At 44.7% G+C, this 12387-nt stretch overlaps 1 protein-coding gene across 1 annotated transcript in view; it reads right to left on the minus strand.

Moving 5' to 3' along the window:
• The window catches only part of espn (espin), a 49662-nt gene that overhangs the window by 16219 nt on the left and 21056 nt on the right, over positions 1–12387 (minus strand). The window contains exons 8-9 of the mRNA XM_007902167.2: positions 5250–5402; positions 3812–4013 (exon numbers count right to left, since the gene is read on the minus strand). Of these exons, the coding sequence (XP_007900358.1) occupies positions 3812–4013; positions 5250–5402 (355 nt within the window). The remainder of the gene's footprint in view (positions 1–3811; positions 4014–5249; positions 5403–12387) is intronic.

Here is a 12387-nt window from a genome sequence, read left to right on the forward strand (position 1 = left end):
GGCTCAGATCGGAAATCTCCCAGATCTTATTGGCAGCCCCACCTCACAGTAACAACAGTCAACAGAATCCAATTAAATATTTACTGAAGGAGAAAATGCAAAAGCAATAACTGTATCAAGGCATTCAATCCCCCCTGGCTCTGTTCAAAACGAGAAGGGAGGTTCACTCTCTCTCTCACTTGGGCCAACAATCCCCCAAATGAGATCGCATTCACTTCACGGGTTTTTGAGGGAAGTCTCTGGGCGCAAATTGGCTGCCGCGTCTGGTGGGATAGATACATTTCGAAGGGCTTTGCTGGAAATGCTGTCTCGTAGCCAAAAGTTGTGGTGATTTTGTCCAGAACCAAGTCAAGTCCTGAAAACAGCCACGGGACGAGTGATCTTGGTGTATTGTTGGCCAAGGACATCAGGGGGGAAATCTCCCTTCCTTTCCAATTGTTTTGTGGGATCTCTAACAAACAACCTAACAGACAGGCGGAACCTCAGTTTAATGACTCCGGCTTTCAAATTAAGACTGAATTGATGAATTTTTCACAGTTTTGAGCGATATTTAATTTTAAGGCAAAATGATCTCACGGGCTAAAAGTTGGTTGAATTTGAGGCGGATGAAATCTATTGGAAGACATCACATTTTTTCACCTTCAGATTGACAGAAACGGAACAAAATACACCTGCGCGACCCCCATAGTGTCCTACGCTAATTCATGCATCTACGGAAACAAACTAGAATAAACGCACCACAATATGCCGCAGAGCTCCTGAACACTTTAGAAAATGAAACTCACATTAAGCTGAAAAATAAATCTCCTGCATCGGGATTGATTTCCGCAATGCGTCTACTTTGCCAGGCCACGAGAGCAATACAGTCAAAATCTGATAAGACCACACTGATTTATATTACACCCGTAGAAAGTTTGATTTCAATAGCACTTGCCTTCTTTCTCCCCGATACAGGAGGTTCAGTCGATAAGAGTTAGTCAGATCTGAGTGTCTTCCTACTATGACAATGTGATCTTATCCGCATCTCACTGTATGTCACTGAAAACACGCTAGTGCAAAGGTGAGGCAAACGCTACTGTAATTGGTTAGCAGGTTACTCACTCTTCATTTGTCTTGCTCCTTTGCGGTCTAGAGGATGAGAAAACATTGAGAGAGGAAAGGTAGGCAGACGGGAGCAGGGGATTACCGATTCCATCATAACGTTATTCATCGTTGACGGGAAAATCCCATGGCAGGTTGGGGGAGGAGAGGAGAAGAAGGATGGGTGGAGTGGAGGGGGGGTGGGGGGGGGGTGAGGAAAGAAGAGGCAAGGTGTGACAGTGCCGTGATCCGAGCAAGTGATGGGACACAAGGGAACATTGTTTTGTTCACGAAAGGAATGATCACAACACGAGACAGGAGAGAAAGTAGAGAGATAGAAGGGACCAAAAACCAAAGAGGAGGAGAAGTCGTTAGCAAATGCAGAGAAAGAACACAACAAAACAAGGTGACTAAAAAAAAAAGTGACCTGTGACGTGATCATTATCTCATTGTAAAACGTTGCGGTCCAATTTAATTCTCAACTGGTTTGGGTGTGAATTTGTTATCTCCCCCCACCCCCTCCCCACCTTTCCCCGACTTCAACACAAAGGTTTGGCCCAAGCCTCCGAACACTTGTCACATCATTGATGTTGTCACCCGCAGTTGAGTGCCATCTAACATGAGTTGGGCCTACATTCAGGCTTCAGGCCAAACAATTCTATCAAAGGGAAACGGTTGACACTAAAACCAGATATTTTAGAGGAAAACATCTTATTTGGGGCTGTGATTTGAGTGATGTGAGAATTTTTCACCATGTTTATGAGAGAGCGGTATGTTTTCTGAGGAGGTGAGAAGAGGGTACGACGGTTGGTGGGGAGGGCATTTATTCCAGACAAATTATTTGCAAAAGCACTTAATCAGTGTGGTCTACCCAGATATTGTCTACGTTTCCACAGACATGTCTCCAGCTTTCCTTATCAAGGAAATCTGTTGAGCAATACCACAAATTAGGTCCCATTAGAGATACTAGTGAGGCCAAATTTGCGGTATTTCTCAGTGGGTTTTCTTCATAAGAAACATGGCTCTCACAGTGAATCTGCTCCTCATGTTGGTGGCTTTCTGACAAGACAACCGTTGCAAAATGCGAGTGAATTTTTGCAACAGAAAAGGCCCAAAACTTGAATTCCACGGATAAAAAGGACAGTTAAGTAGAAAACACAACACAAGAGATGATATATTTTATTTGAGAAAGCGTACACAGTGTTTCAGAAACGTCCCAGCACAATCTCTTCAGTAGGCAGTCAGCTTTTAATCAGATGTCTTTCGGTCGGCCAGGTGTCTTGAGGATCCAAACCAGATTGAGAGTTCCACATACATAGGGAATTTTCTAGGGAAAATTCTGGGAAATGTCTGGAAGGGAGTGCATGCTCTCTCCCCAGGCAGGAGATATAGACACACCCTGCTTGCCGAACCCCAAAAAGGATTTGGCACTGGTTGGCAAGAGCCCCCCCACCCTACACACAGATAGGCCGTTCATGAGGAACAGCAACAATAAAAGCATTTGCGTTTGATTCAGTGCCTAACATTGAAATGTTTCGAAGTCCTTCACGTGTAAATTGTTGTCAAGTGAAGTGAGAGTGCAGGTTGGGGGTAACTCCTTGAGTTTAACTAACTTCCACAAAGGGAGATATGCAGAACTTGCTTGGAAAGGTCAGCTTAAGAAGCCATCACCTCCCCTGACACTAATGTGTGAGGGACGTTGCCAGTTCCTCGCTAAGGAATCAACCTCAGTACATTGTTTTTCGTAAATATTTCACTTCCAATAAAAAGACACGTGGTTGGTGGAGGTTGGCATAAGTTACCAGGTATCAGAAGCAGTTTCTTCAGGAGATGGGGGGGGTCAAAGGAGTCACAAGTTTACCAATGGAATCTAAAAAAACCTTTCTTGGCTGTATCCTGTCTTCTCGCCACTGAAGGCAGTGTAGAATAAGAGGCACAATGTTAAACACACAGATAGGCCATTCATGAGCAACGATAAAAGCAATCCCTTATGTTTGATTCAGCACCTATGACATTGAAAAACATCTCAAAGCGCTTCACATGTAATCGCTTTCAAGTGTAGTGACTGAATTTGTAGGCAAATGCAACAGTCAAATTGCTCTCAGCAAGGTCCCACAAACAGCCATGAGATGAACGAGCAATTAATCTGTTGGATTGCTGGCCAGGACAGACCGAGTGAAACTCCTTTCTCTTTTTGAATAACGTTGTGGGATTTTTAATGTTCACCCGAATAGGCAGCAGAGACAACACCCAGAGGCCTAACCCACCAGAACTAGGCCTAGGATTAGAGGAAGAGCTCTCTCTCTTCAGACCCGTCTGTGCTCTTCAACATTCTGTAGCTCTGTGCCTCTGGGTTCAGAGATTCAAACCTCGGTGGCGCGCACTTGTCTTAGGGAAATCCCATTAAAAACTCCACCAGGATTACTCAGTTATTTCTTTGCTACGAAATCTGGCCACAAACCTCTCACATTTTTTATTTGCCCCAAATAACTATGTTCTCCTCACATTTCCAACCCTGGGTGTGTGGCCCTTCTTGTTCCCGAACTGTGTTGCGCTCACGGTACGTCAAAATTGGGCATTGGCTAATTTCAGGGGAGAGAAAAATTGGATTCAACCAGCTGCGACCATTCGGGGAGGGGAGAGGAAAGGGTTAAGCTTCCGCTCCAGAACCTGATCACCTCAGGCAGGAAATCAAAGGCCTCTTTGGGCCACAGAAGAAGCCAATACTTACTTCCAGCAGATGAAGAAGGCCTGCGTTGGCTGTTGCTGGGTTGCACACTCTCTGTTGGCAACGGAGGGGGAGGGGGAGGCGGAGGCGGGGGAGCAGTTGACGAGGCTTCGGGGAGTGGGGGAGGGGGAGGTGGCGGGGGCATCTCGTTGGTCGGTTGGGTCCTGGGAACAGTGCCGTTCCTCACCACTTCCTCGGGTGTGCCCTGGAGGACATAACAAACAAACCGTGAGTAAGATTCTCCAATGGCCAATTGGTACATTATTATTATTATATTATTATTATTATTATTACCGCAATCTCTTTTACCACAATTTCCAGATGTGCGGGTAGTAAGATCACCACATTGATTTAGCCTGGGAATGATGACCAGGGCAAAACCAAAACACAAGGGGCAATTAACACCCAGGTTGTTATTGCGAAGGATTTTCATAACAGGCCACATCAAATCCGTTATGAAACATCACATTTTTCCAGTTTTGTCCAAATGCATTTATCCAAATATGTCTGAATGGTTCACATAATGCCGTTCAGACCATTATTCGTGTTTCGTGTTTAAACTGGAATGTGAAATGTTGATTTTTTTTTAGCCTCTTTAGAGCGAGGTTTAAACCATCTGTTAGCTTTTGCTAAACATATGGACAGTGAAAGAGCTAATCAAAGATTAGAATGGGCTGCAATCTGCTATTTTACTGGAACTTGGCACTCTCTTGACTTAATTTTCATCCTGATATCTGAAGCAAAATGGGGTGAAAATTGTCCCCTTATCACCAATGATAATTATCACAGCATGCTTTACAATTTCTGCTTTACACCTAAACATGTCTTTTGCCCCCAAATATTATTTCAGCCCAATCCCTAACCTCAAATAATTATGGGGGAGTAATCCCGTATTAAGATTTTCAGAATCAAAACTTGCCTTGCAATCACTGAAGGATTAACCAAGTGTATGTTAACTTAAGAAAGAAACCTTATTCACATTGTTATTGTTTCGCAACTGATTTCATTGTGTTTGGGATAATAGGAGCCAAATAGTTGACGTTAACACTTTTAGGGAGTGGTGAGGGGTGGGGGTGGGGGGGGATTCTTCTTTTAAGAAACTTGCAGAAAAACCCATCGTCAAAGCAAAGACTTTGTTCAACAACTCACCAAATTGTGGATTTTGTAAAATGCTACGTCAACAGAGTAAATCTCTTCCTCTTCAACGGAACTGTGAAAAATCCTTAAAATCAGTCTTAACTGCGATGCCGTTTTTCTCCCCTCACGGTTCTCACAGAGAACCGGATTGCGAAAGCACGAAGACACTTGTAAGAACGTGTAACAATTCCGCGCTTAGATTTCGGGGGAAAATTGTCCTAAAGGCTGAGACTAGGTAGAATTTCAGGCCTTGGGCATTCGGATGAATGGGCTGTTCTTTGCACTAGATATAGATAAAACTCACCTCCTCATTCGGTGCCATCTCACTGATATCCACTGTGTCGCTTCCAAGACACTTGTAATAATCTCCTGTACTGGGTTGTTTGTCGAAACTCCTTGACTTCCGACTTGAGTCTACCCTCCGCAATCTATCTGGATTTATTTCATTAGGGTTTAACTGTGCATCGAAGGGAAAAGGAGGGCAGGAGTAAAGAGGGAGAAAGAGGGCCATGATAAACCGATAACAGTGAAGCTAACAAGACAGTCATTTGTAACACTGAAGATCAGTGAGCCGATAAAACGCTGGGGTTTAATAACAGGCCACTTCTGTTCTCTGAGCTGTTTCTCAGCCAAGAAATGTCTCGGATTGGAAGCTAAACGATGGTTGTACAATGGCCTATACTGACATCCGCAGTTGCAATCAATTATTTTTCAGCTAACTTGACGGAGGGTTGCGTGATTTCATGCACGGAGCAGCCCCACTCCTTTGAAGCCCGAAAATACCACCTCGTCTTAGCCTGAAAGACCCTCTTCTCCTACAGTTTAAGATGGCGCACAACCGTGGCAAAGTCTTAAAGTCGGTCTCGACTTGGAAACCGTTTTTTCCACTGTTCGTAAAGAGAAAGCGGCTTCACAAGTGGAGACTGAATGTGTCGCACAGGCTAGGACCAGGAGGAATTTTGAGCCTCTTGCTTCTTGCTCCAGTCTTTTGCCGTATGTCTGTTTTGTTTGCCAGTTTCCAAATCATTGCAGGTTCCCCAGAGTTGTACACAGCTCATCAATACAAGCCGCATTCACTGACTAACACCTGATATGGTAGTGCGGTAAACAACATGTGTATGTGTGCGCATTCCATCCAACTTTCCTCTTTCACATGCTCCAAGGAGGTAAAGGGTGCAGGTTTGGCAATGGAGACGGACAGTTTGGATGGAGATAAAGCAATAATGGGAGTTACATAATTGACCTCAGTATCCCTGGATTAGAGAGAGAGATATAATGGTGACACTTCTGAGTTGGGTTTTGGAAATCTCTCAAATTCAGCCTTGGAAGCCGATTCTCCCACAGTTACTTTCAAGCGAAAGCTCCCACATTAAGACTGAGTTTAAAAATTCTCTACCCCACCTCCATCCCTCCACAAATAAGACACACAGCGTTAAAGTTCAGGCTAAGAGCATGAGAAATTTCAGGACTTCAGGTGAGGTTGGTATGAGTGTTGACTGTGATGTCTCCCCTCCACCCACTGTTGAATTAACACTCGCACATCAGCAATGATCATTTGGGTTGGGTAGTAGTTGCCAACTGTAGAACCTCCACTTCCTCCCCTCATCAGTGATGGAGAAAAGAGGTCATAAATGCCTCGTGGAGAGAAAACAGGGAGTCAGGAGAAAAATTTAGGCTGCGGTTTGATAAGTTAAGAAAAAAACACTGCAATACGGAGAGATGGGTGAGACAAGCCCCGGTAGTAAAGGAGTTCAGCTCTTCACACTCCATTACCCATGACTGCAAAAAAAACACAACCGTTCCCGTGTGGGCACAAAGGGGCAGCTGCCGAACACTGACAGGCAACGTAAACGCCTCCGGGGGAAACTCTTGGTGATAAATAAAAGCCGATTACACGACAGTGTGTGGGCGGTAAGCTCCAAAGTTCTGCCGTGAAGTCACGTAGGCTCAGCTGGGATACACAGTGGGGCGTTTTTTGCCAGCAGGGGTGTTGTGGGGTGGGAATAGGTGAGAAGCGGGGGGGAGGGGAGGGGGGGTGGTAGAGAAGGAATGGCGGAACAGGGGTGAGGGCCAAAACTAGAAGACTAGGAGCGAAGATGCACATCGAGACTAGGAGTGAAGACATGCACCCAGACTAGGAGCGGAGGGATAGAGGAGGCTAGAGGAGTCAGTGTAGAGGGGCGAGAGAGGCACTTAGTGTTAATTATTAAGTTAGACAAGAGCCCTGCCCTGCCTAATAAGTAATTTAGAGAGGGTTTGAGAGAAAGGAGAAAATAGGAGAGAGAGACAGAACTGGAAGCGGAAAGAGGGTGAGGAACTGGGCCTACGCTGCTGATGTTGGCCAAAAGACTAGACTTGTAGGGACAGTCACAATGGTGTGAATGGATAGAACTACAATTTATGGACCAGGATCTTGCTGGCTCCATACCGGTCCATATTGAGTTCGCTGGTCTAAGGCTACGATCTCAGCCTTCCCAGGGTTAGCGAGGGTCAAGTCAGCTAGGCTCCTGATCCTGGTCCCTCTGCTGGTTGTGTGCGCATATGGCAGACTCACTGTCTACAGAATCTGTGTGTTTTTGTTCCTCTCCCTTGTGGGGGAACGCTCAAACCCACTGTGTCACTCCCTGTTGCTGTCCCCGCTGAGATCAACTACCGCACAAAGACCACACCCAATGCTGATCAATACCAAGGAGGTCACCTACGATGGGCCAAATGCCCTCCTGTGTAGTAAGATTCTATGATTCCAGTCTGTTTAGCGATTTGAGATATCTTCCTGACATGAAAGTCACTGTATCAAATGTAAGGATTATTATTATTATTATTAATAAGGGATGATCTGATTGAAGTGTTTAGAGTAGTGAGTTGAATTGACGAGCTCGTCAGGGGACAATGTTCCCTTTGGCCAGCTCAGTCCGTGCCTTCAAAACCAAGTGTTAAGAATTTAATGGTCTTCTCAATTAGCATCCAGACAGAACAGTACACAGGCTTGTACGTTCCCTCAATGGAGGTTGGAGGAGAGCCAGCGGGAGTCATTAACCCTGGGTTAAGACTAAACCCACTGACCCGTTGAATCGAGAAAAACAAATAACTTTTTGTTGCATTTTAAATACCCACTCTCTACCACCAACACCTCCCCCACCCCCATTAACCTTTTAACCATCCTCTGTCTGTTTTGGTGACTGAAGAATTGAGAGGAGACAGACAGGTACGATTGAAATAATGACCCCCCCCCCCCCCAGTTGTCCACTGCAAGCAGGAGGAAGGTACTGTAGCGTGAGTGAGCTTGCACTGCGCACATACACCCCATTACTGGTTAACAAGGTACCCTGGACACCAATCGAGCTAAGACAGTAAACATGGCATCGTAAATATCTACAACATAAAAGGAGGCCATTCAGTCCATCGTGCCTGCTTCTCCAAAAAAGAAAGCCATTAACTACTGCTCGCCTGCCTTTTCCCCAAAACCTTCCTCCTTCCAGATGTTTAACCCATTCCCTTCCGGAGCTGTACAGAAACATTGCGATCGAGATCTAGAGCAGAGCATTGGGAAATTCATATGTTCTTGTTAAGAGCGGCAGGAAAACACTTTATCTCTTTCTCTAGCAATCTATCCTGTCTCTTTCTGTTTTTTGTCAATGCTTGTTATTCTTCTGAACTTCTCGCTCTCTGTCTCTCTTTTCCCCGAGCAGACTGTTCTACCCACTCTCCCTCCACACGCTCTCCTCCCCCACTGTATTGAAACAAAACTCACGACACCATCTTCCTCTTTCGACACTTGAAGAGCGGGTGCCTAGAGAAATCAGCGCTCGAAGGGTTAAGTATTGAAATCAGCGCAGCACCCCCCACCCCCCACCCCCTCCCACTCCTCCACCAGCTCTGTAATAGCCAGTTTGTTGTGCGGTAATACTTTCAAATTGGGAATTACAAAAGATTAGGATTTGGTAAGATATATTGACAAAAAAAGCTGTGTTGGTAGACGTGGATTTCTTTCCGTGAGTTGAACTCCAAATCCTCATGGCTGCCCAGTGCCAGCCCTGCTCATGCCTCAACAACAACAACAACAACAACAAATTACATTTGTGTAGCGCCTTTCACGTTCAGGAGGACGTCCGAAGGTGCTGCCTGGGCTGGAATTTGGGCAGGAGGCTTCCTGAGATGCATTGGGAGATTTAACACAGGGATGTTTCCCTGGTAGTTCCTTACTATCCCTGACATGGGGGAGTCTGACTTCGCTGGTGAGCAACAAAATGCTCAAACCTGGGTCCCACAACTAGTACAGCATCATGACGCTGTGGGCAATTGGTTGCCGCGTTTCGCCCGCAAAGTACACGGTCAATCCACTTTGCAGCATACTCTGTGAAGCGCACTGAGACGTCTCAACGACGTGATGGGCCGCTGGATCAAGCTCAAGGATTATTATCCAAGATACCCTCTTGTGGAATCAGAATTCAATTTTTTCTTTCCAAGACAGGCCGTTGAGAGCAACGATAACGAGGCTGACAAATAGCCAGGAGGTCAAGCTCTGCTCTTTTCTCAACTACGCCAAAGAGGGGGGGGGGGGGCAATTAAACAACAACAACAACTCTCGTTTATACAGCTCCACTCGTGCAGGGTAGCGTCCCAGAGGGCTTGACCTTAGAAAGGCCCATTGGGCTCACGCCCGCAGATGTTTCTGTCTGTTTAAACACCTCAAAGGAAGGGATGATTTTTTTTAAAAAGGCATTTTTATCAGCCGTTAAAAACGCCCATTAAAAATTAACAATGATCCATTCAGAACTGGCAAGTGATAAATGCCCACGGTTTATTGCCGAGAGGCAGCTCTTTGAAGTCCAGACCATTGTCTTTAACTCCACGTCCGCCCAGTTTAAATTAAAAACACTTCAATATGTCCTTCACTGACAGGAATCCCCAGCTATGTGTTTGCATAAAGAAACACACGCTCTGTCTCGCTTCCAGTTTCGTGTTTCAGTGACAGCAGTTTTGCCAATCGATGAATGAAACGCTCTCGTTGAAAACAAACGCAGTTCTGGACAAGGATTCAACCCAATTAATCAGAGAAACAGTCAAGGGCGAGAGGCTGAAATGTGAAATAGAGATTTACAGTGTGTGTGTGTCTATATGTGTGTGTACCTATTGTGTGTGCCTATGTGTGTGTGTGTCTGTGTGTGTGTGTGTCTATGTGTGTGTCTGTGTGTTTGTGTCTGTGTGTGTCTATGTGTGTGTGTGTCTATGTGTGTGTGTCTATGTGTGTGTCTATGTGTGTGTGTCTCTGCATGTGTCTGTGTGTGTTAAGAGCTTCTGATCACTGCAACAGTTTCTTGTACAAAGTTTGACAGAAGCATCTTTGTCCCACTTTGTACTCTCTCAGATGCTTCTCCTGCACGTTGCTGGAGAAGCTTAAAACTGAACCACATCACCTGCGAATTTTCAATCCAGTTTGGTACAGAAATCCAACTTGAAGAACGTAAGAATTTGCTACGTAGAATGTACCGCCCGGCTTAAGCCAGGGGTCAGGTCAGAGCGAAAACCGTTGCACACACTCCAACGAAACACAAGCGCCGAGACTTCGAAACGGAAGGAGGTTCCCCAGCTTTGAAACTCTGCTTCGCTAATTCTGATTAGAATTAACACGGAGAAACGACGGTCAACAGCGACGGCACAAAAATACCGGGGGACCAACAAAGCCGTCCGGATCACAACGGGCTTCAAGGATTGAAGTGTTTGACTTACCGGAGTTTGCATAAGGAGAGCCCGGTTCCAACTCCCACCACAGTCAAGTACAGTAATTTTAAAGATCACTCATTACCCCACAAGCGATACCTGACACACTAGTTGCACTCTAGCTACCGTCTACTGTTACTCTGACCCTTAATGAATAATGCAAACCTATCAGCTGAAATATCAGTGACATCATTCATATATACTGCCCAATCCCTTCACTCTGTTGGCTTTCTCTCTCTCTCTCTCTTTCTCCACTCGCTCTCTTTCTCTCGCTCTCTCTGTGTCTCTGGTACTGAAGAAGGAATGTCCGTCAGGTTATCCCTCCCAAGTAAATTCGAGGCACAACAATGCATCAGAGTCACAGGCCAGTCGCAAATACCGTAGAAAATAAACGATTCATATGTTTGGACGGATATCAATAAGTTATGGATTCTTTTCGCGTCATCTCATCTTCTGTGAAGCGCTTTGAGATGTCTCGAAGACGTGATAAGACGGTGTATCAAATGCAAGGATTATTATTGTATTATAATAATCATAATTAAACATAATTACCCCGAAAAACACGTGATTGGGAATTTCTAAAGCGTAACATTGTCTCACGGATTTTTGATTTTTATGGCAATGATAATGCTGAAGCGGCTAACAATGATTGTTGCCATGTGTAGTGACTGTTTTTTTACATTTATGCACACAGCACTGTGAGTGGAAAGTCCCCACCAGCACGATACTGGAATCCATAGCCTTTTGACCCAGCGGCAAGAACCCAATCGACTGAGCCAGGCTGACACCAGACACCATGAATGCAACAGATTATTGTTCAGCACTTGGTTATGGATGTTTAGACACTGCTGTTGTATGTCTCTGCATTCATTTATTCCTTTTAAAATCACTCTTTCTCTCTCTCGCTGTCTTTCACTCTCTCTCTCTCTCTCTGCATCTCTTTCCCTCCTAGTTTTACACAAAACTTTATCCTTCTATTGATCTCCCCCGCAAGTATCTTTTACCCAATTAATGAATTGTCACCAAATACTTAAAGGAGACAGCTTTAATTTTTAATTAGCTGGTAACGTGTTTGTGGCCGATGGTCAAAATCACAAGGGAAAATGCCACTTAGAAGAAATCAGATAATTACACAAAGGAACAATCTGGAAAAACATTACCTCCAAGCAGATAATTCTGCTAATTGGTGTATCCGTGAGCAAGGAGATTTTTTTTATTATTATTTTGCATCTTCTAATGTGCAAATTGCCTATTAATAACACGTCTTGATGGGATTGTTCTGCTTACAATTAGCACCAATTAATTCCACGACCGCAATGCACCAATTCCATACAGTGCTGCTGTTGATTCTAACTTACTTCTAACTCTTAATGGATTGAACATAAAATGCCCGATCGTGGTTTATTTCCTTGGATTTTCCGAGCATCTGCAATTTGGAAAATATTGAACTCAGCCTGAACTTCGATGCTGGTTTCTTTAAAGCAGAATTAGGGAGAAAATCGTTTTCGAAATTAAAAAACGTATTTAAGGATTTGCCAAATTCTGAATGCGATAAAAGGAACAATAAAGTGAATCAGGAATTCGTACTGGAAGGTGTTAAGTCTGTCTCAGTTGGTACCACTCTCATCTCGGAATCAGGTTTGGTCAAGTTCAATTGGAAGTTAAAGATCCCATGAGCGTATTCGAAAAGGGAAGGGAGTTTCTCCCAGTCTCCAACTGTG

Source organism: Callorhinchus milii, unplaced genomic scaffold, assembly GCF_018977255.1.
Source record: "Callorhinchus milii isolate IMCB2004 unplaced genomic scaffold, IMCB_Cmil_1.0 Scaffold24, whole genome shotgun sequence".
Classification (NCBI taxonomy): Eukaryota; Metazoa; Chordata; class Chondrichthyes; order Chimaeriformes; family Callorhinchidae; genus Callorhinchus; species Callorhinchus milii.